Source organism: Podarcis filfolensis, assembly GCF_964270895.1.
Source record: "Podarcis filfolensis genome assembly, chromosome: 6".
Taxonomy (NCBI): domain Eukaryota; kingdom Metazoa; phylum Chordata; class Lepidosauria; order Squamata; family Lacertidae; genus Podarcis; species Podarcis filfolensis.
Genome location: NC_139609.1, coordinates 61,131,154 through 61,147,610, shown reverse-complemented (window position 1 = coordinate 61,147,610; position 16,457 = coordinate 61,131,154). Strand labels below are relative to the sequence as shown.

The 16,457-nt window shown below is 41.2% G+C and overlaps 2 protein-coding genes across 11 annotated transcripts in view; both read right to left on the bottom strand.

Moving 5' to 3' along the window:
* The window catches only part of LOC310764152 (zona pellucida sperm-binding protein 3 receptor-like), a 69,559-nt gene extending 59,494 nt beyond the window's left edge, over positions 1-10,065 (bottom strand). For 3 of the 7 annotated variants that reach the window (XR_014549036.1, XR_014549037.1, XR_014549038.1), the window contains exon 1: positions 4,864-6,533. Coding sequence is in view for 2 of the 7 variants with exons in the window: in XM_083617570.1 (XP_083473696.1) it covers positions 4,864-4,960 (97 nt within the window). In the remaining 5 variants the exon portion in view is untranslated. The other 4 variants (XM_083617571.1, XM_083617570.1, XM_083617572.1 and 1 more) reach the window with 4 other exon arrangements.
* LOC310764134 (membrane cofactor protein-like) overlaps positions 7,034-16,457 on the bottom strand; it is a 37,249-nt gene continuing 27,825 nt past the window's right edge. For all 4 annotated transcript variants that reach the window (XM_083617529.1, XM_083617527.1, XM_083617530.1 and 1 more), the window contains exons 5-8: positions 15,430-15,621; positions 13,397-13,423; positions 12,218-12,284; positions 7,034-11,408 (exon numbers count right to left, since the gene is read on the bottom strand). In XM_083617529.1, the coding sequence (XP_083473655.1) occupies positions 10,973-11,408; positions 12,218-12,284; positions 13,397-13,423; positions 15,430-15,621 (722 nt within the window). In that variant the 3' untranslated portion in view covers positions 7,034-10,972. The remainder of the gene's footprint in view (positions 11,409-12,217; positions 12,285-13,396; positions 13,424-15,429; positions 15,622-16,457) is intronic.

Genomic DNA, 16,457 nt, shown 5'->3' with positions numbered 1-16,457 from the left:
GGAAATTCACAATACAGTCATACCTTGGGTTGAATGTGCTTTGGGTTGAGCGCATTCGAGTTGCGCTCTGCGGCAACCCGGAAGTAACGGAGCGCGTTACTTCCAGGTTTCGCCACTCGCGCATGCGCAGACACTCAAAATGATGTCATGTGCATGCACGGAAGCGGCTAAACGCGACTCGAGCACGAGCAGACGCTTCTTACGTTGCGTTCAGGATGTGAACGGGGCTCCGGAAAGGATCCAGTTTGCATCCCGAGGTACCACTGTACCCTGATTTTATTACCTTTGTAGAGTCTCCCATGTGGAGACTAGAGCTAATTCATCAGGAAGCAAGTATAAAAGTGTGCCAGGCATACATGCTCCTATGCCATAGGGTTGTCATACGTCTGGGAAATCCTGGACATGTTCTCTTTTGGGGGGGCCAACATGCCCATCTGAGGGGATTTTTATATTTTAAAGGAAATGTCCATTTTTGAGGGGGGGGGGTGTATTTATTTATTTATTTATTTATTGTTTTGGCTCAGGCAGCTCAAGCACATTTGGCTTTGCACACCACAGCTGCTGCAGCGTAAACTGGGGAAAGAGGCTCGTGGGTGCAGGTACTTTGCATGGTATCAGGGAAAGGGAATTGCAACCTGGAAAAGGAAACTTGAGAGGAAGGAGTAGGAAGTAATAATAATAATAATAATATAATAATAATATCTTTATTGTCATTGCCCCCTCTCAGGGACAACGAAATTACTTGAATGCTCCATAAAAACACTAATTAAAACAATACAGTATAGTACAGCAAGGAAGATTAGATGACTTTCAAAGTCCAGGCTTCCCATTCAGGGCTGAGATCGCTCTGGAGAAGAAGCTGTTCTTAAGACGGCTGGTTCTTGTCTTCATCGTCCTGTATCTCCGTCCCGACGGCAGGAGCTCGAAGAGACAGTGACCAGGATGCGATGGATCTTTTACTATGTCCAGTGCCTTCCTATGGCACCTTGTGGCATAAATCTGCTCTAAGGTGGAAAGTGGGCAGCCAACAATGCTCTCTGCTGCCTTAACAACTCTGCACAACCCCATCCTGTCCTGGGTAGTACAGCTTCCGTACCACACACATAAGCCATAAGTGAGCACGCTCTCAATGGCACAGTGATAGAAGGCAAGCAGCAGTTTCTGCGGAAGATGGTTTTTCCTTAGAATTCTCAAAAAGTACAGTCTCTGCTGCGCCTTCTTCACAAGCCCCCTTGTGTTGACACTCCAGGACAGATCCTCTTGTAATTCAATGCCCAAAAATCTGAACGTTGTTACCCTCTCCACACAGACCCCATCAATCAAAAGTGGCTGGATATTGCTCTTCTGTCTCCTGAAGTCCACCACAAGCTCCTTTGTCTTCCTTGTATTTATGAGCAAGTTGTTAGCTCTGCACCACTCTGTCAGCCGCTCCACCTCATCTCTATAGTCCGTTTCACCCTCCCTTTCAGGGATGAGCCCAATCACGGTTGTGTCATCTGCAAATTTGACAACCCTATTACTAGGGTGAGCAGCGACACAATCGTACGTGTAGAGAATATAAAGGAGCGGACTGAGTACGCATCCCTGTGGTGTTCCTATGTTAGTCTTAAGCATTTTAGAGGTATAAGGGCCCAACCGAACCCTCTGGGAGCGGTCTGACAAAAAGTCCAGTATCCACCCACAAAGTGATAACGGAAGCCCCAGATCTTCCAGTTTAGACATCAGACGTTGTGGTAGAATGGTATTAAATGCCGAGCTGAAATCTAAAAAAAGCAGTCTGGCATAACCCCCCCGCTGCTCCAAATGTGCAAGGACGGCATGGAGGGCAATCGCCACAGCGTCCTCTGTCGATCTTTTCGTTTTATAAGCAAATTGGAATGTGTCCAGTCCCTCTGGTAGGCAGGCAATGACATGATTTCGTACCAGCTTTTCAAAGCACTTCATGATTATAGGTGTGAGTGCTACTGGACGAAAGTCATTCAGATCTTCCGGGTTAGGTTTTTTTGCTATTGGAACGATAATAGAGGACTTTAGGCAGGATGGAACAATAGCCTGGGCTAGGGATCGATTTAAAATCCCGGTGAAAACTCCTGCTAGTTGATCTGCACAGTCTCTCAATACCCTTCCAGCTACCCCATCTGGCCCTGTGGCCTTCCTTGGGTTGATTCCCTTCAACACCTTCCTCATCTCTTCTTTTTCCACAGAGACTGCTACATTCCTTTGTACTGATGATGGTGATGGTAGTGATGATGGCAAAGCCTTCCCAGGGAGTGGTGGTGGTGGTGGTAAAGCCTCAGCAGGTGTTGCTGCAGATGTTACTTCAAAACGGGCAAAAAAGGCATTCAAATCCTCTGCGAGGGATGCCCCTCCCTCGTCTGCCAGGGAATCCTTGGATTTATACCCTGTTAATTCTTGTACACCTTGCCACACCTGCCTGGTGTTGTTACTTTGTAGATGATTCTCCAGCCGCTGTCTATACGCCTCCTTTGCTACACGGATACCTCTCTTTAGATCCGCTCTAGCTAAGCTGTACAGCGACTTATTTCCACTTCTGAAAGCAGTATTTCTTGCCTTTAGCAACCCCTGGACCTCCCTTGTCATCCAGGGCTTCCTGTTTGGGTAGATCTTTATCCGGCGCCTCTGTGTTACATTGTCAGTGCAGAACCTGATATAGTCCAACACTTGCTCAGTATGAGTCTCTATATCCTGCTGGGCGAATACCTCCCAATCGGTGTCATGAAAACAGTCTTGTAGTTGTTGGGATGCTTCAGCTGGCCATATTGTAATATCCCTCTTTATAGCTGGAGTCCGTTTCCTCAATGGAATATATTCAGGAGTCAGGAGCAGGGACACATGATCAGATTGGCCTAGATGTGCCAATGGTTCGGCCTTATAGGCCTGTTTGACATTTGTATACAGCCTGTCCAGAGTCTTTTCTCCCCTGGTTGCACACTTTATGTGTTGATAGAATTTAGGTAGAACCACTTTCAAATCTGCCTGGTTGAAATCCCCGCATACAAGAAATGCAGCCTCGGGATACTTGCCTTGTTGTCTGCTAATGGCATCATGCAGAAGACCCATTGCCTCTTTGGTGTTCGCATCAGGTGCAATGTATACTATAGTTATCAGTACTGCTGTAAATTCTCGGGGGATATATATAGGTCTGCATTTAAGCGTCATAAATTCCACAGTTGGAGAGCAGTGGCTAGCTATCACAGCGTGGTTTGTGCACCAGCTGTTATTCACGTATGCACACAAACCTCCCCCCCTTCTTTTACCAGAGTCCTCTGTTCTATCATGGCGGAACACTGTATAGCCCGTTAGTTCTATGGCTGAGTCAGGAGTAATTGGTGTCAGCCAAGTTTCTGTAAGCAGCAGAAGACAGCATTCACTCACAGTTTTCTCCGTTGCTATCCACAATTTCCACTCCTCCAGCTTATTCCCCAAAGATCTCACGTTCGCATAGAAAATGCTGGGAAGCGGTAAGTTATAATGTTGTGTTTTTAGCCTTAATTGCCTTAATCGCCTTCCTCCTCTGCAGCCTCTCTTCTGTTTACGGTCTCTCCTGTGTCTCTTTACTCCCCAGTTCTTTGAAGTCAAAAAATCTTCCTTGCAGACGCGGAGACACTCACAATTTGTGCAGCACTCACTCCGTAGCCGAATAGATAACATGTCCTGCCGACTATAAACAAGTCTATTTTGGCAGGACAAAAAAGCCAAATTCTGAGTTAAGGAGCAACCAGCCGCTGCATCTACACGCGCCGCCATCTTAGCCCTTAGATCAGTATTTGAGCCATAAGATCCCTGCCTTTGTAACCTGTCCTAATAATATCCACGGGCATGGAAGGCAGATTGAGTATATGGATAAATAATAATAATCAGGGACCTTACTGTGAGTGTCTGCTATAAATTGCCAAGCCAGACTGAAGACTTGGAATGATGCCTTCCTAGAGCAGTTTACAAAATATTCAAAAAGGAGATACACAGTAGTCATGGGAGACTTCAACTGTCTTGATATCTGTTGAAACTCAAATTCTGCCAAGAATTAAGGTTCAGCAAATTTATCAATTTCCTCAGTGACAAGAGGCATGTGAATTGGGTGATTTGCCATTGTCTCTGATAACTTATTGCATTCATAGTTTGTGGCAATATGCCAGTGACAAACTGGTATGAAAATATGGAATAATTGAGCATGAACACAAAATGAGCCAAGGGTAAGTATCTATTTCGAAGAGCATATTCTAGGTTCTTTGGGGATTGTTGTAGTTGCTAAAACACAGAGAAACCTGTTTAAGTAAATAATATGATGAACTACCTACCCTCTAGTCCACAATACTTTATATTTCCACAACAGTCTAACTACACGTTTTGTAAAATGCACGGCTGGCAGCTATTGGTGGGTACCAAACACCGCATTAAAAAAAAAAAAACACCCCACCAATGCAGTCTTTTTACATGCCAAAACACTCTCCTTGCTCCCCCCCCCCCGCTGGCAACCAAAGTATTCCTCGAGAATCTTCCCCATGCGCGCTTACTCCGGAGTAAACGCAGCTGGCTGGGCAGAATGGCAGCCTGGCAGAGCCAGTCGCCTGAGGATGTGGAGCCCAATTTGTTCTGCTTTCAGCGGAGGGGGGGCGGGGCCTCGCAGCCGAGCAAGGAAGGACAGCTCGGCGCCACCTGGCGGTAGGCGGGGGAGAGATCCGCGTTTACCTCAGGCGCCTGGAAAGACCCGCCCATCGCGCGCCGCGCTTCGTGAAGCCTCTGGCAGCACGAGGGGAGACGGCGGGAAGGCGAGCGGAAGGGGCAAAGGGAGGCTCAGCGGCCCCTAGAGGCTCTGTCGTCGCCTTCCTCCCTTGTACTCACGCACGCTATCCTGAGGCAGGGACCACTGAGGGAGCAGTAGTATCGATATCCCCGTTAACCAGAGAGCCCGCAGAATCCCCCACGACGGCCGTTGCATAGCGCTGGCCTGAGAAGACGGCGACGAGTCAACTGCGCATGCGAGGGTTGGGCGAGAACGTTGGGAAGGAGCTGTGCGGTGGTGGCGAGACGCGCGCGCGCTCTACGTTTCTACGGGTCGCATCCACCCCGCGCGTTAACATCACCTGAAAGAGACTAACAGGTGGCTCCCATACGACCTACTTAATAGCTCCTTTGGAGCTGGCACTTCCTTGTTACGTCTCCTTCCTCTCCAGGCCCGCGACAGCTGCAGTAGCTATTGCGGTCAAAGTAGCTGATCATTCACGGTTGTTCATGTCCCTGTATAAAGGACCACCTTCCTTGTAGAAATCTGCTACCTTGTACCCTCTAGCTGACACATTGAAACTTTAATCTGTTCTAATTTTAGTTCTATCCATCCTTGAAGAGTGAAGTTTTACTGATTTTCAGTAAAACAGATTGTTTTCTAAGTATTTTTAACCAATTATTAAATGCTATGTCTATAAAGGGAAAAGGATACTAGAAATATTGTGAGATGCTTATGAATAATTTAGAACAATCCTTCAGTGTAGCTTTATTTAAAGCATTTTTATACTAGTTTATTTTGTAATCCAGAGTTGTTACATATTATATAACACGAACATACTACACCACAGCCACCCATGCACAACTATTAGGATTGTCCCACCACTCCACTGCCTGTGAACTGTTGGCCATATGGTATTTCCAGTGTATGAATTTCTACAATAAACACAAATTGCTTCTGTCACCTCCCCGTCTGAAGCCTTTCCTCAACTGAATGCAAACACTATTACTTTTATTCATCTAACATGTAAAATGGAGGTGCCAGATAAAAGCAAAAGGCAGAGAGCATGTGCTACCAGCATATGGGATGTTTTAAGATCCCATAAGAACTGTAAAGGAAGCAACATAGAAGACAATTGTATTTTTTCAGGAAGGAAGAGAAGGTAGGAGGGGATGGGTAGAGATTAATGGGCTTGACAGTGGTTTCTTTACTTCATTGCAGCTGTTCTCTAAGGAACAGCAGAAGTAACAAAGACAGTCTGAAGGGAACATACACAGTTGTACTATTCTGCTACAGAGGAGCAAGTACCTATAGAGAGAGATGTGTGGTTCTTTACAGAATCCATGACAATATTGTGAACATCTCATGTAGAATGAATACTGCCTGCACATATCTTTGATGCAATGGCCATTAATTGGTTGTAGTCTGTTGCAATCTACTTTCAATCTAGTATGCTTCTGTTTCCTAGTTTAGATGTAACAGGAAACGGGCTTTAATAAAACATGGTCTTAGCAGAAAAAACAGCATACAATAAAAGAAAATTGAAGTGAGTAGGGAGTGTGCAAGTATAATCCTTGTTCTAAAACTGCCAAATTGTACTTTATTTAGCTGGGATAGTTGCATTTAAATTTGCCCAAGCCTAAATCGGAACTATCTTTAAAAAACTACTGTATTTAAAAAACAATAAAAACATTTTTTATTACTTTACTGTAATTTATCATGATTAAGTTAGAGTTGAAATATATCCTGAAATACAAACTAATCATTACTCATAAACCTCACACTCATCTACTTGCCAACACACAGCACATTACTCACACTCATCCGTTTTTACCTTTTGTTGTCTTCATCATTATCAAATTTTGCAAGTTCTCAGGGGTAGGGAACCAGCCATTTGTTGCTACTGCTGCTTATATTATTCAGGAAAGTCCACACCTGAAGCAGATTAGTCAGCTGCAGTTTCTCCTGCTCAGTTTTTTCCCCTGGTCTTGTTCTCTGCCTAGCAGCTATATTACATATCCACACAGCACAGAGTTTAACTATAAAACTCACTCCTATAAAAGGCAATGATGGCCAATGCAGCAAGGCAAATACTTTGTTCTTATGTATAAAATGGGTTGAAACTGAATACAATTTCATTTCACTATAGATTACAGTCTATCTAGTTTACCCACTATATTTTACATATTGAAGAATTCTGATAAACCTATTGATATTTGCACCCACTGAATGTAAGCAAAAAAGGCTCAAAGTGGCACAGTGTCTAATAAGCATTTTAAAATGTTGAGATTTGTATTCATGTATATGCTTTATTTCTTGCAAAATAATATATACAACACAAATTCAACCTCAAAGTATTTGATTCACATAAGTACAAAATACTCTTCAGAATTTGCATTTTATCCCTTGTAGCTTTAAGGAAGTGGTCAATGTAAGCCTAAAAAGAAAATAAACCAATATAAAATATTATACAACAACACTGGTAAGTTTCTAAAATGAAAAGTGACTTTAAAAGAAGCAGCTGAGTGTAGCACAGCTAAATCATAATGAGCTGTGCTGATGTGCTTATGTTTATAACAGCAGAACTACTAAAATGTATGGGCATATGGGAATAAAACTATTTGTAAAATCAGGAAATTCTTCCAAATGTTTAGTCAAAATTTCCTTGAACCTTGAACTTGTTGATAATGCATCATCTATGTAACAGGGTTTTATCATGTCACCTGTTACCATGTCTCTTCTCTAGCCTAAGCATACCCAACAGTTATTTGGGACTGACAGTTAAAGCAATGGGGTCTGAGCTCACCAGAGGGCAAGCAGGTGAAACTAGCTATGAAACATAAGTGAGCACCTATAAACTTCAAGTGACACATTGGCATCAAGTGAAGCTCTGGCTTGTGGAACATGATTCTGAGGACCTCACATGGGAATGCAGTATATGCTGATGGCTGGTGCTATGCTGGAATTGCCTTGTTGACCAAGATGTGCAGCAATTATTGTGTTGCATTTTGTGAAAATTCTGTGAGCTGTGTGGCTAAGAGCCAAGCACCAAAATTCTCAACTGAAAGCAATGGTCTGGAAGGAAACACAAATGCTTTGGTTGAATTGAGATATGAAAGCAGACATCTTTTTGGTCTGTTGAAATAAAGCCTGACTTGATAAGGAGAAATGGGAGGATGCTGCAAAAAACAGCAATCTAGAACTTTTGGGGGTTTATGAAGGAAGAGAAAACCCAAAGTGTCATGCATCTGCTAGAGGTATCTTTCTTGGCAATGGGAAAATTCTTTGAAGGGTACAAGCCTTTGTACCCTGATCTCTGTTTCTACTGCCCCATTGCAGAAGAGTTTTTTAATCCTCCTCTAAAGCCAAGTATGAAAATGGAGAATGACAGAGCCTTACATGGCTCTGGAGTCACAGTCCATCATATGATTAAAGGTATAGATTTCTTGCTTTGCAAGGAAACTAGCCTCATGCTGGTTGTGTGAGCCCTCCCCTGTCATCTAGGAGATGCTTGAAGAAGAGAAAGGATTTCTCCCAGAGATAATGTTGATGCTGAGATACACAGGCATGCACTGCAGAGTAAGAATGTGGCATTAGGTTAAAACTTTCAAACCATTACATCCACCTTACATCCCTTCTCATTTGTCTGAGCCAAATGGGATTGTACATCAAGGGGAGCAATAGTTAAACCACATGCATGGAAACTAGCTGACAAGCTCTCTCTCTCATATGTTGCTCCAATGTGCAAATAGTTGCTGCAGGGACAGCCATATTGGCTGAGAGGGACAGTAGCCCGGGCAGCAGAAGAATAATGAACAGAGGTTTTTATTATGTATAAATCCAGCAGAACCCAAGTCATTGGTCTGTTTCCCTGATACTTTTTCCGCCTTGCTTGCATTCTGAAAATATGGCAGTCAAGTTAGTCTAAATAGGTGCACTGCCTCACAGTCAAAGGAGCTGCCTCCCTGGCATGGTCTGGAACTGAAACTAGTGTTAATATGAAAGTAGTAAGACCAGACTCAAGGGATGTAGAAGTTGTCAATGGCCTGGGTCCCAAAGTGAATAGTAAGGCTCAAGGGGACTGTTACAGTGCTTGCAACTGAATTATATTGGAGAGGCCTGTGAAGGTGAACTCAATTCAACAGCAATGAAAAACACAGAGTTTGAGCTCAATTGCATAGCCAGTTTTTGTGGGTGTGGGGATTGGGTGACTCCAGCAGAGTGAGATTGCTCTTGCAAAGTAAGCCAAAGGCAGTGGATGTATTTTGGTATGCTGCTCTCATAACATTGACACAGTGGGGCAAGTGTCCAACACCTGCCCCTTTTCAAAGCCAAGAAGCAAACAATTATGACTATCTGAATGACAAAGTTTGCTGCCTCGGCTTACGTACTTTGAGAACCAACACTGAGGTGTGCTAAGAAAGCATGGAGAGAACACTGAGGTAAAATGAAATGCAACATTTGAAAGGAAAAGAACTGCATAGAGATAAAATAAAACCGGGGGGGGGGGGACTTTTCAAAGATGGGACCAATGCAGTGGTCAATAATGAACCAAGCAGGAAGACAGGGGCATACCACTTGAGGATATATATTAAGGGCTAGAAGCAGACCTGCCACCAAAATGTTTTAAGTGCCGTCTGCATGAACACCCTTCTGCACATTAGTGTCCTCTAGATGCTTTCTACTGCAACTCACATCAGTCCTAGCCGGCTTGACCAATGCTCAGGGATTATGGGACTTGCTGTCCAAAGCATCTAGAGGGCACTAAGGGAAACCTGCTCTAGAAAGTTGCAGATGCTGCTCTGTGCAGGCACAGAACCCATATGAAGGACTGTACAGAGACCATAGAAGAATCCTGAGCACAGATGCTGGGGACAAGCAATAGGGGAAAGCTATCATCCTTATACTGTGCTTATGAGCCAGTTGCTCCTAGAGAAAAGGGCCAGACTTCAAGGATTTCAGTTTTACCTAGGAATGCAGTTCTTATGTTCTTATCTGAGACTAAACAAAGAATGCAAATTATTCAGTTTTATGAAATGTTTGTATAATTCACCAATTTAAAAAACAGATGAGTGTGATAATAATAGTAATAGTAATAGTAATAGTAATAGTAATAGTAATAGTAATAGTAATAATAGTGGTTAGAGGTCTGTCAAGACTTAGTAGGTTTTCCAGTATCTAGTAATATTTTTTTGCTTACCAATGAAGATCACATGGCACCCTTGAGCAGGCACCCTACTTCACAAAATGCCTCACTGGATTCCTTGGAGCACCTTCAGAAAATTGTAGTCAAAGAACAGCCGGAGGACACTATGTTTGCCATCCCAGTTTTAGATTTTCAGGTGTTGAGAAGCTTAACATAAGCTTTCATTTATTGTCTAAGCCAATACAATATTTATAACCTTGTGAGAAAACAAAAGGGAGAGGGACGGTGTCCACATACAGGTGTGTGTAATTAAATTACAGTGGTAATTCCAGTTTTGCAATTGTTTTTAAAGCAAAAGCAGCTTGCAGAGTGAGGGATCTAGAGCAGAGAAGAGCTTAACTCTTCCAAAGCCTGCTGCTTCTCTACTCCATATGTCTGCTCTCATCCCACATGTGTTCAACTCTGAAGACTGATTTAGAGCAGAACAGTGGTGGGCAAAGAAACCATCTTTGTTCTAAATTTCCCCCTTCTGAGGTAGCTTTTTTCTTCCAAAAAGTAACTGTTGGGATTGCAGTATGTGCATCTGCATCTAAGTTTAAATTGGCCCACAGACCTCTACTCAAGCTGATGCCTACTCTTATGTTTATATATTACTACACTTACAGAATTTCCATATTCATTACTTAAACATTGAAAAGTGGAATCTGAAAGAGATACCTACCTGTAACTGTGTAAATTACAGGTGTAGGTTTGAGGAACATTGTAATTAGTGAATTGTCATACTTCCATATGTGCTTATTTACTGAATGACAATAAAAAGATATAACATTAGGAAAAAATGAACAAAAACGATTCTGGTGTTAAAGAAACCAAGTCAGACATTTCACTGATACAATTATAGTTTTATTTTTTAGAATGATTATGGCTATAGAGTCAAAATCTTGCCATTTCAAAATGGGCTACTGCGTGATATGCGCCATAAAAATACACATAATAACACTTACCTGTAGTGTCAAGGGTCTTACGCTCAGTCCACAAGAGAAAAAGGAGACTCACACAGAGGGTTCCTGTGGGATACAGCACTATGAAATTCTACTTGTACATTTGGTGCAGTGGCCTTTGCTGAGCATCTCAGCAGAGGACTGCCTCTGTCTTTTTACATGTAGAGGGGTATTCAGGGTCAAAAGAACAAGAAGAAAAAGAAAGAGAAAATAAGCAGAATCTACCCAGTTGCCTCCACTGATTGGCCCCTCTTCATGCAGAGATGATGTTGGGTTTGCTTCATCTGTTGTTTCCTTGGCTGTATTAATGGGAAGCTTACTAAAACTTACTAGCTTCTCCTGCTGCCTTCCATTTTCTTTCCGGTGTTCTAGCTCAAAGTTTGCCACTGACTCTTCCAAGGTCTCGGGCAACAAAATACCTTCTTTGGTTGCTGCTCTCTTTTGCTCTCTCTCTTGCTCTCTCTTTACCATTAGGCTGCTGGGGAATGAAGGTGTCAGGGTAAATCTGATTAAAAATCTTTGGAAAATAAAAAATAAAATAAAATCACATGGTACTGAAATTCTATCACTGCATGTGCCAGCTGAGCTTTCATTCCAGAGAAGGCTCTTTCCTCATTATGCACATTTCAGCTGATTCAGAAATGAAAAGTGCCTGTACATAATATATTAGGTATAGACAGACACATATATAGACAGGATAATCCTTCAGGTACCTTGTCCCATGAAGAACAAGCCTAGAAACAGGCTTGGAGGCACAGACACTGCAGTTGTTGAAACACTGGTATAATACATAATCCCAGTTAGCAATCCAGCAGGCACATTTTAAATTATCTGAGGTTCTGAATTGCCACCATTTTGCATATCGGGAAGCTACTTTATACAACAGTTTCCCTAAAGGTATGCTCTCAGCAAGCTAAATATATGGTTTCACATTTGACAGTGTATGCTGATATATCAGTAAGATGCTATGTGTTATATGTGGCCCTTAAGTGTTGCTATTTTAAAAAAATACATTTTATTGATTTTCAAATATAGTGAAACAAACCATAATAGAAATAGAAATAATAGAAATAGAAATATATATATCCCCATGTACAACAAATAGTAGCATTTTACTATTTGAACACCCATATACCCATATCTCAGATCAGCAACCCAGTCAGGTCATTCATAGGAAAAACAAAATTTGCACTGCAGTTCAGATGATAACAGCATGGAGTGTTTCCTCTACATGGAGATAATTTCTGTGTAGTTAATGTATAAGGTAGACCTTAGAAATGTAAAAGAAACAGGAAAAGGGGAGTTTGATATTAAGAAAAAAATTACCTTTCTTGTGAACAACATTTCCTATGAACCATTTTACTTGCCACGAGTACTACAGGCATTATGCATGCTAAAAAAGAAAAAGAACACAAGAAAAATGGCTCATGAAAGTCCAAGAAAACTGATGTACAATTAAAAACAGCCATTTTGGAAATTTTATCCAGTGTTACCTGAGGCATAAAGAACAGTACTACATTATTGAATACTGTTAACAACAATGTGACATTTGGTGATCACTAGACTATTAGTGGCAAAGATTGGTGAGAGGCAGGACTTTTATGTGAATCATCCTACCAATGTTAACTCTCAGAAAAATTAATGGGTCGTTAATTCATCACTCAGCAGATATGCTTGCAGAATACTTACAAATCCAGTCTTCATTGAGCAATTGTTCTGATTTGTTTTTGGAGAAGTTTTGCAAGAATGATCATTTATCCTGATTTGCTTGCGGGGTGTTTAAATGTCTTCCCACTAGTCATCCATGCATCACACACCTACCTTTCAATGCATTTCCCAGTTACTTTCCAAATAATAAAAAGTCTGATTGTTTTTTAAAGTGTATTTGTTGAGCCTTTTAATCCATGTTAACTGCACAAACATACAGTTCCAGTGTGCAGCTGCAGTATTCTGCAAAATCTAGAGTCTAAAGGCACACAACCAGTGCTATTTCTCTAGGAAGAGAAGTGCCAGAACTCACCATGAGCACCTCCCTTGTTCTCTTAGAATGGCCATGGCGCCCACCTGAGAGGTACCGGGACTGAGTTCTGGTGAGTTCTGGCTGGGAAAAAAGCCCTCCACACAACTTTATTTGTTCCTGGGGTGTGTGTGTGCAAAATACTAATTTTCTCTCTAAGAAGATTAAAACTGTAACTCAAAAAGAAAAAAAACAAAACCTACAAGTTACTTGTAGGTTTGTGTTTAGATAATGATGACCAAAGATTTGAGCACTGGTGAAAAACTTCTGAAATGTGGAGGACTGTGAACACAGCTGGTGATAGTTAAGCATAGGCTTATATCTCTCTTATAAAATAAACTTTAAAATGTGTATTTCTGGCTGGAGAGTGCCACACTTTCTATTTTGCTATTGTGAAAAAAATCTATGAACTGGTATAAAACCTTGGCATGCAAACATTTATAATGAATCTTTTTATTTTCCCCATTCATATTCAATAAATTACATACCAGCTATAAGCAATCTGAGGAAAATACCTAGAAAAGAGGAGAGGAAAGACTAATTATTGACAGGTTACTTATTTAGACTCAGCCACATCAGAAATGAATTATAAAGGGAAGTACTGGAGCTCAATATAGATCTCATATCACAAGAGGTGGATTTGAGCACAAGAGCACTCACCCCTCCTGTGGTTTCCAGCAACTGATATTCATTTTTTAAAAATAAATTTCATTAGAGTTTATAAAGAGAAATACAAAACTTGATCTCAAATATCTTTTTTGTCCAACATTAAGATAAAAACATGACAAAAAGTAAAAAGATAGAGAAATAAGAAAAAATAAATAGAAAGCAGCTTTCAATAGGAAATAGAAACGATAAAGTTCAGAGATTAAAGAACTTCCTATTCTTCATCTGTCCCCAATATATAAACAATGATCACTTCATCTATTCCAATATAACACCAAACAAAACCGCTTTCTATCAGCAAACCTTATCTTCAATCCCCCATCCATTGTTTATTTTTATTTTTCATGCAAAAAGTCTATGAGAACTTTCCAGTATTTAGTAAATGTCAACAATGACTTCTATCTGATTAAACATGTCAATTTTGCCATCTCAGCTGGGTCCATTAATTTAGGCTTGCCATATTTCAGAAAGTGACCCAAAAGTTGTTTTTGACGGCCAAATCCTGGCAATCTGGGAAATTCCAGACATATGGCACCCCTAGTTAAATTTTAAAAACCATTCTTCCACTGTTGATAATGATTAATCTTTCCATCTTTGTACATATAATAGTCTCGCCACCGTAATCATATATTGAAACAAAGTTCCATAGTCCTAATTGTGTATCCATGTCCAAGCAGGAAGAGTTTCAGCCAGCAACTGATGTTCAGAAGTATTGCTGCCGCCAACTGTCGAGGGCAGAGCATAGCCACTGTGGCAACTAGCCATCGGTAGACCTCTCCTCCATGAATTTGTCTAATCCACTTTTAAAGCCATTCAAGTTGGTGGCCATCACTGCCTAGGGGAGTGAATTTCATAGTTTAACTGAACACTGTGTAAAGAAGTATTTTCTATTATCTGTTCTGAATCCTCAAGCATTCAGCCTATGAGTTCTAGGGTTATGAGAGAAATGAGAAAAAACTCTCTATCCAATTTCTCCATGTCAATTTTTATAAAATTATATCATGTTGTCTCTTACTTGCCTTCACTCTAAATTAAAAAGTCCCAAAATGTTGCAACCTTACTTCATAAGGGAGTCGCTCCTTCCACTTGATCATTTTGGTTGCCTTCTTCTGAACCTTTTCCAATTCTACAATATTTTTTGAAGTAAGGTGACTGGAACTGTACACAGTATGCCAAATGTGGTTGCACCAAATATTTCTATGTTGCCATTATGATCCTGGTAGTTTTATTTTCAATTCCTTTCCTAATGTTTCCTAGAATGGAATTTGCCTTTTTCATGGCTGCCACATACTGGGTCCACATCTTCACTGAGCTATCTACTATGACCCCAAGGTCTTGCTCCTAGTCTGTGACCTCCAGTTCAGACCCCATGAGCATATAGGTGAGATTTTTTTTTTGTCCCAGCAGGCATGACTTCATACTTGTTTACATTGAATTGCATTTGCCATTTTACCACCCAGTCACTCAATTTGAAGAGGTCCTGTTGAAGCTCTTCGCAATCTCTCTTTGTTTTAACAACCCTGAAAAAATTAGTATCACCAGCAAACCTGGTCACCTCACTGCTCCGTCATAATGCTAGACCGTTTATGAAGAAGTTTAAAAGCACTGGTTCCAATACTGGTCCTTGGGAGACTCCGCGTTCTACCTCTCTCACATTATGGTTCCCTCTCTAGAAACCTAATGGATAACCAGTATTGGTTAGAGTGCTGATGTTGTGAGCCTTATTTCCTTATGCTCAGTTAGTATATATGCATAATTAAAAGTCTTCAGTAACTTTCATTCTAATGAAACCAAACCTGACGTAAGCACTGGCACCCCCAACATCTCTTGGCATTTTCACAAATATTATACTTACTCAGTTTACAAACTGGAATATTAGGTGACCATTTACTCCCACCAATGTAAGTAATTGTAGATGGCCCGAACAAAGTATACCCAGCATTACATTGAATAGAAATTTCATCTCCAGGGGTATAGTATTGTTTCACCCCTTGGGTTATTCTTCCATTATGGATATAGAATTTAGAAGTGTCTGGTGATGTTTTTGCTGAAAACACAAATAACTATTATAAATGATAAAGCAATGCTTTGTTTCTTTGTACAGTGGTACCTTGGTTCTCAAACTTAATCCATTCTGGAAGTCTGTTCCAAAACCAAAGCGTTCCAAAACCAAAAAAAAATCATACTTGTGCAAGATGCATAATGTTCTACACCAAAAGGTTAAAAAAACCTCTCTGATGTATATAGATTTGGAATATACTAAGGGTTTAAGCATAAGAGTGTATACAAATATTTTCAAATTTAATAGGAGAGCTGACCTTAGCCTGTCTTGTTCATGACGTAAAATGATTCAAACAGGATCCACTCTAGCTGGCACCCTCCTCTACGCTCTCTCCCTTCTCACAGATGTATTCAGACTGTTTTCCCAAAATGGTAGCTTTTAGCAGGGGAAGGAAGAAGCTTAATTGTTTCCAAGATGACACCAGCCATAATGGCATGTAGGCTTTTGGAGCAGCTACTCCAGAAAACATGCTCATAATACATGGATTTTGCAGATTTTCTCACTACTGCATGAGGCAAAAGTTGCAAGGGTAGCTTTGGATGGTCCCAACATTTTCACCCCTCTAAATTAAAGGTAAAGGACCCCTGACAGTTAAGTCCAGTCGTGAACGACTCTGGGGTTGCAGTGCTCATCTCGCTTTACTGGCTGAGGGAGCAGACGTTTGTCCACAGACAGTTTTTCACGATCGTGTGGCCAGCATAACTAAACCGCTTCTGGCAAAACCAGAGCAGTACACAGAAACATCGTTTACCTTCCCGCCGGAGTGGTACCTATTTATCTAATTGCACTTTGATGTGCTTTCGAACTGCTAGGTTGGCAGG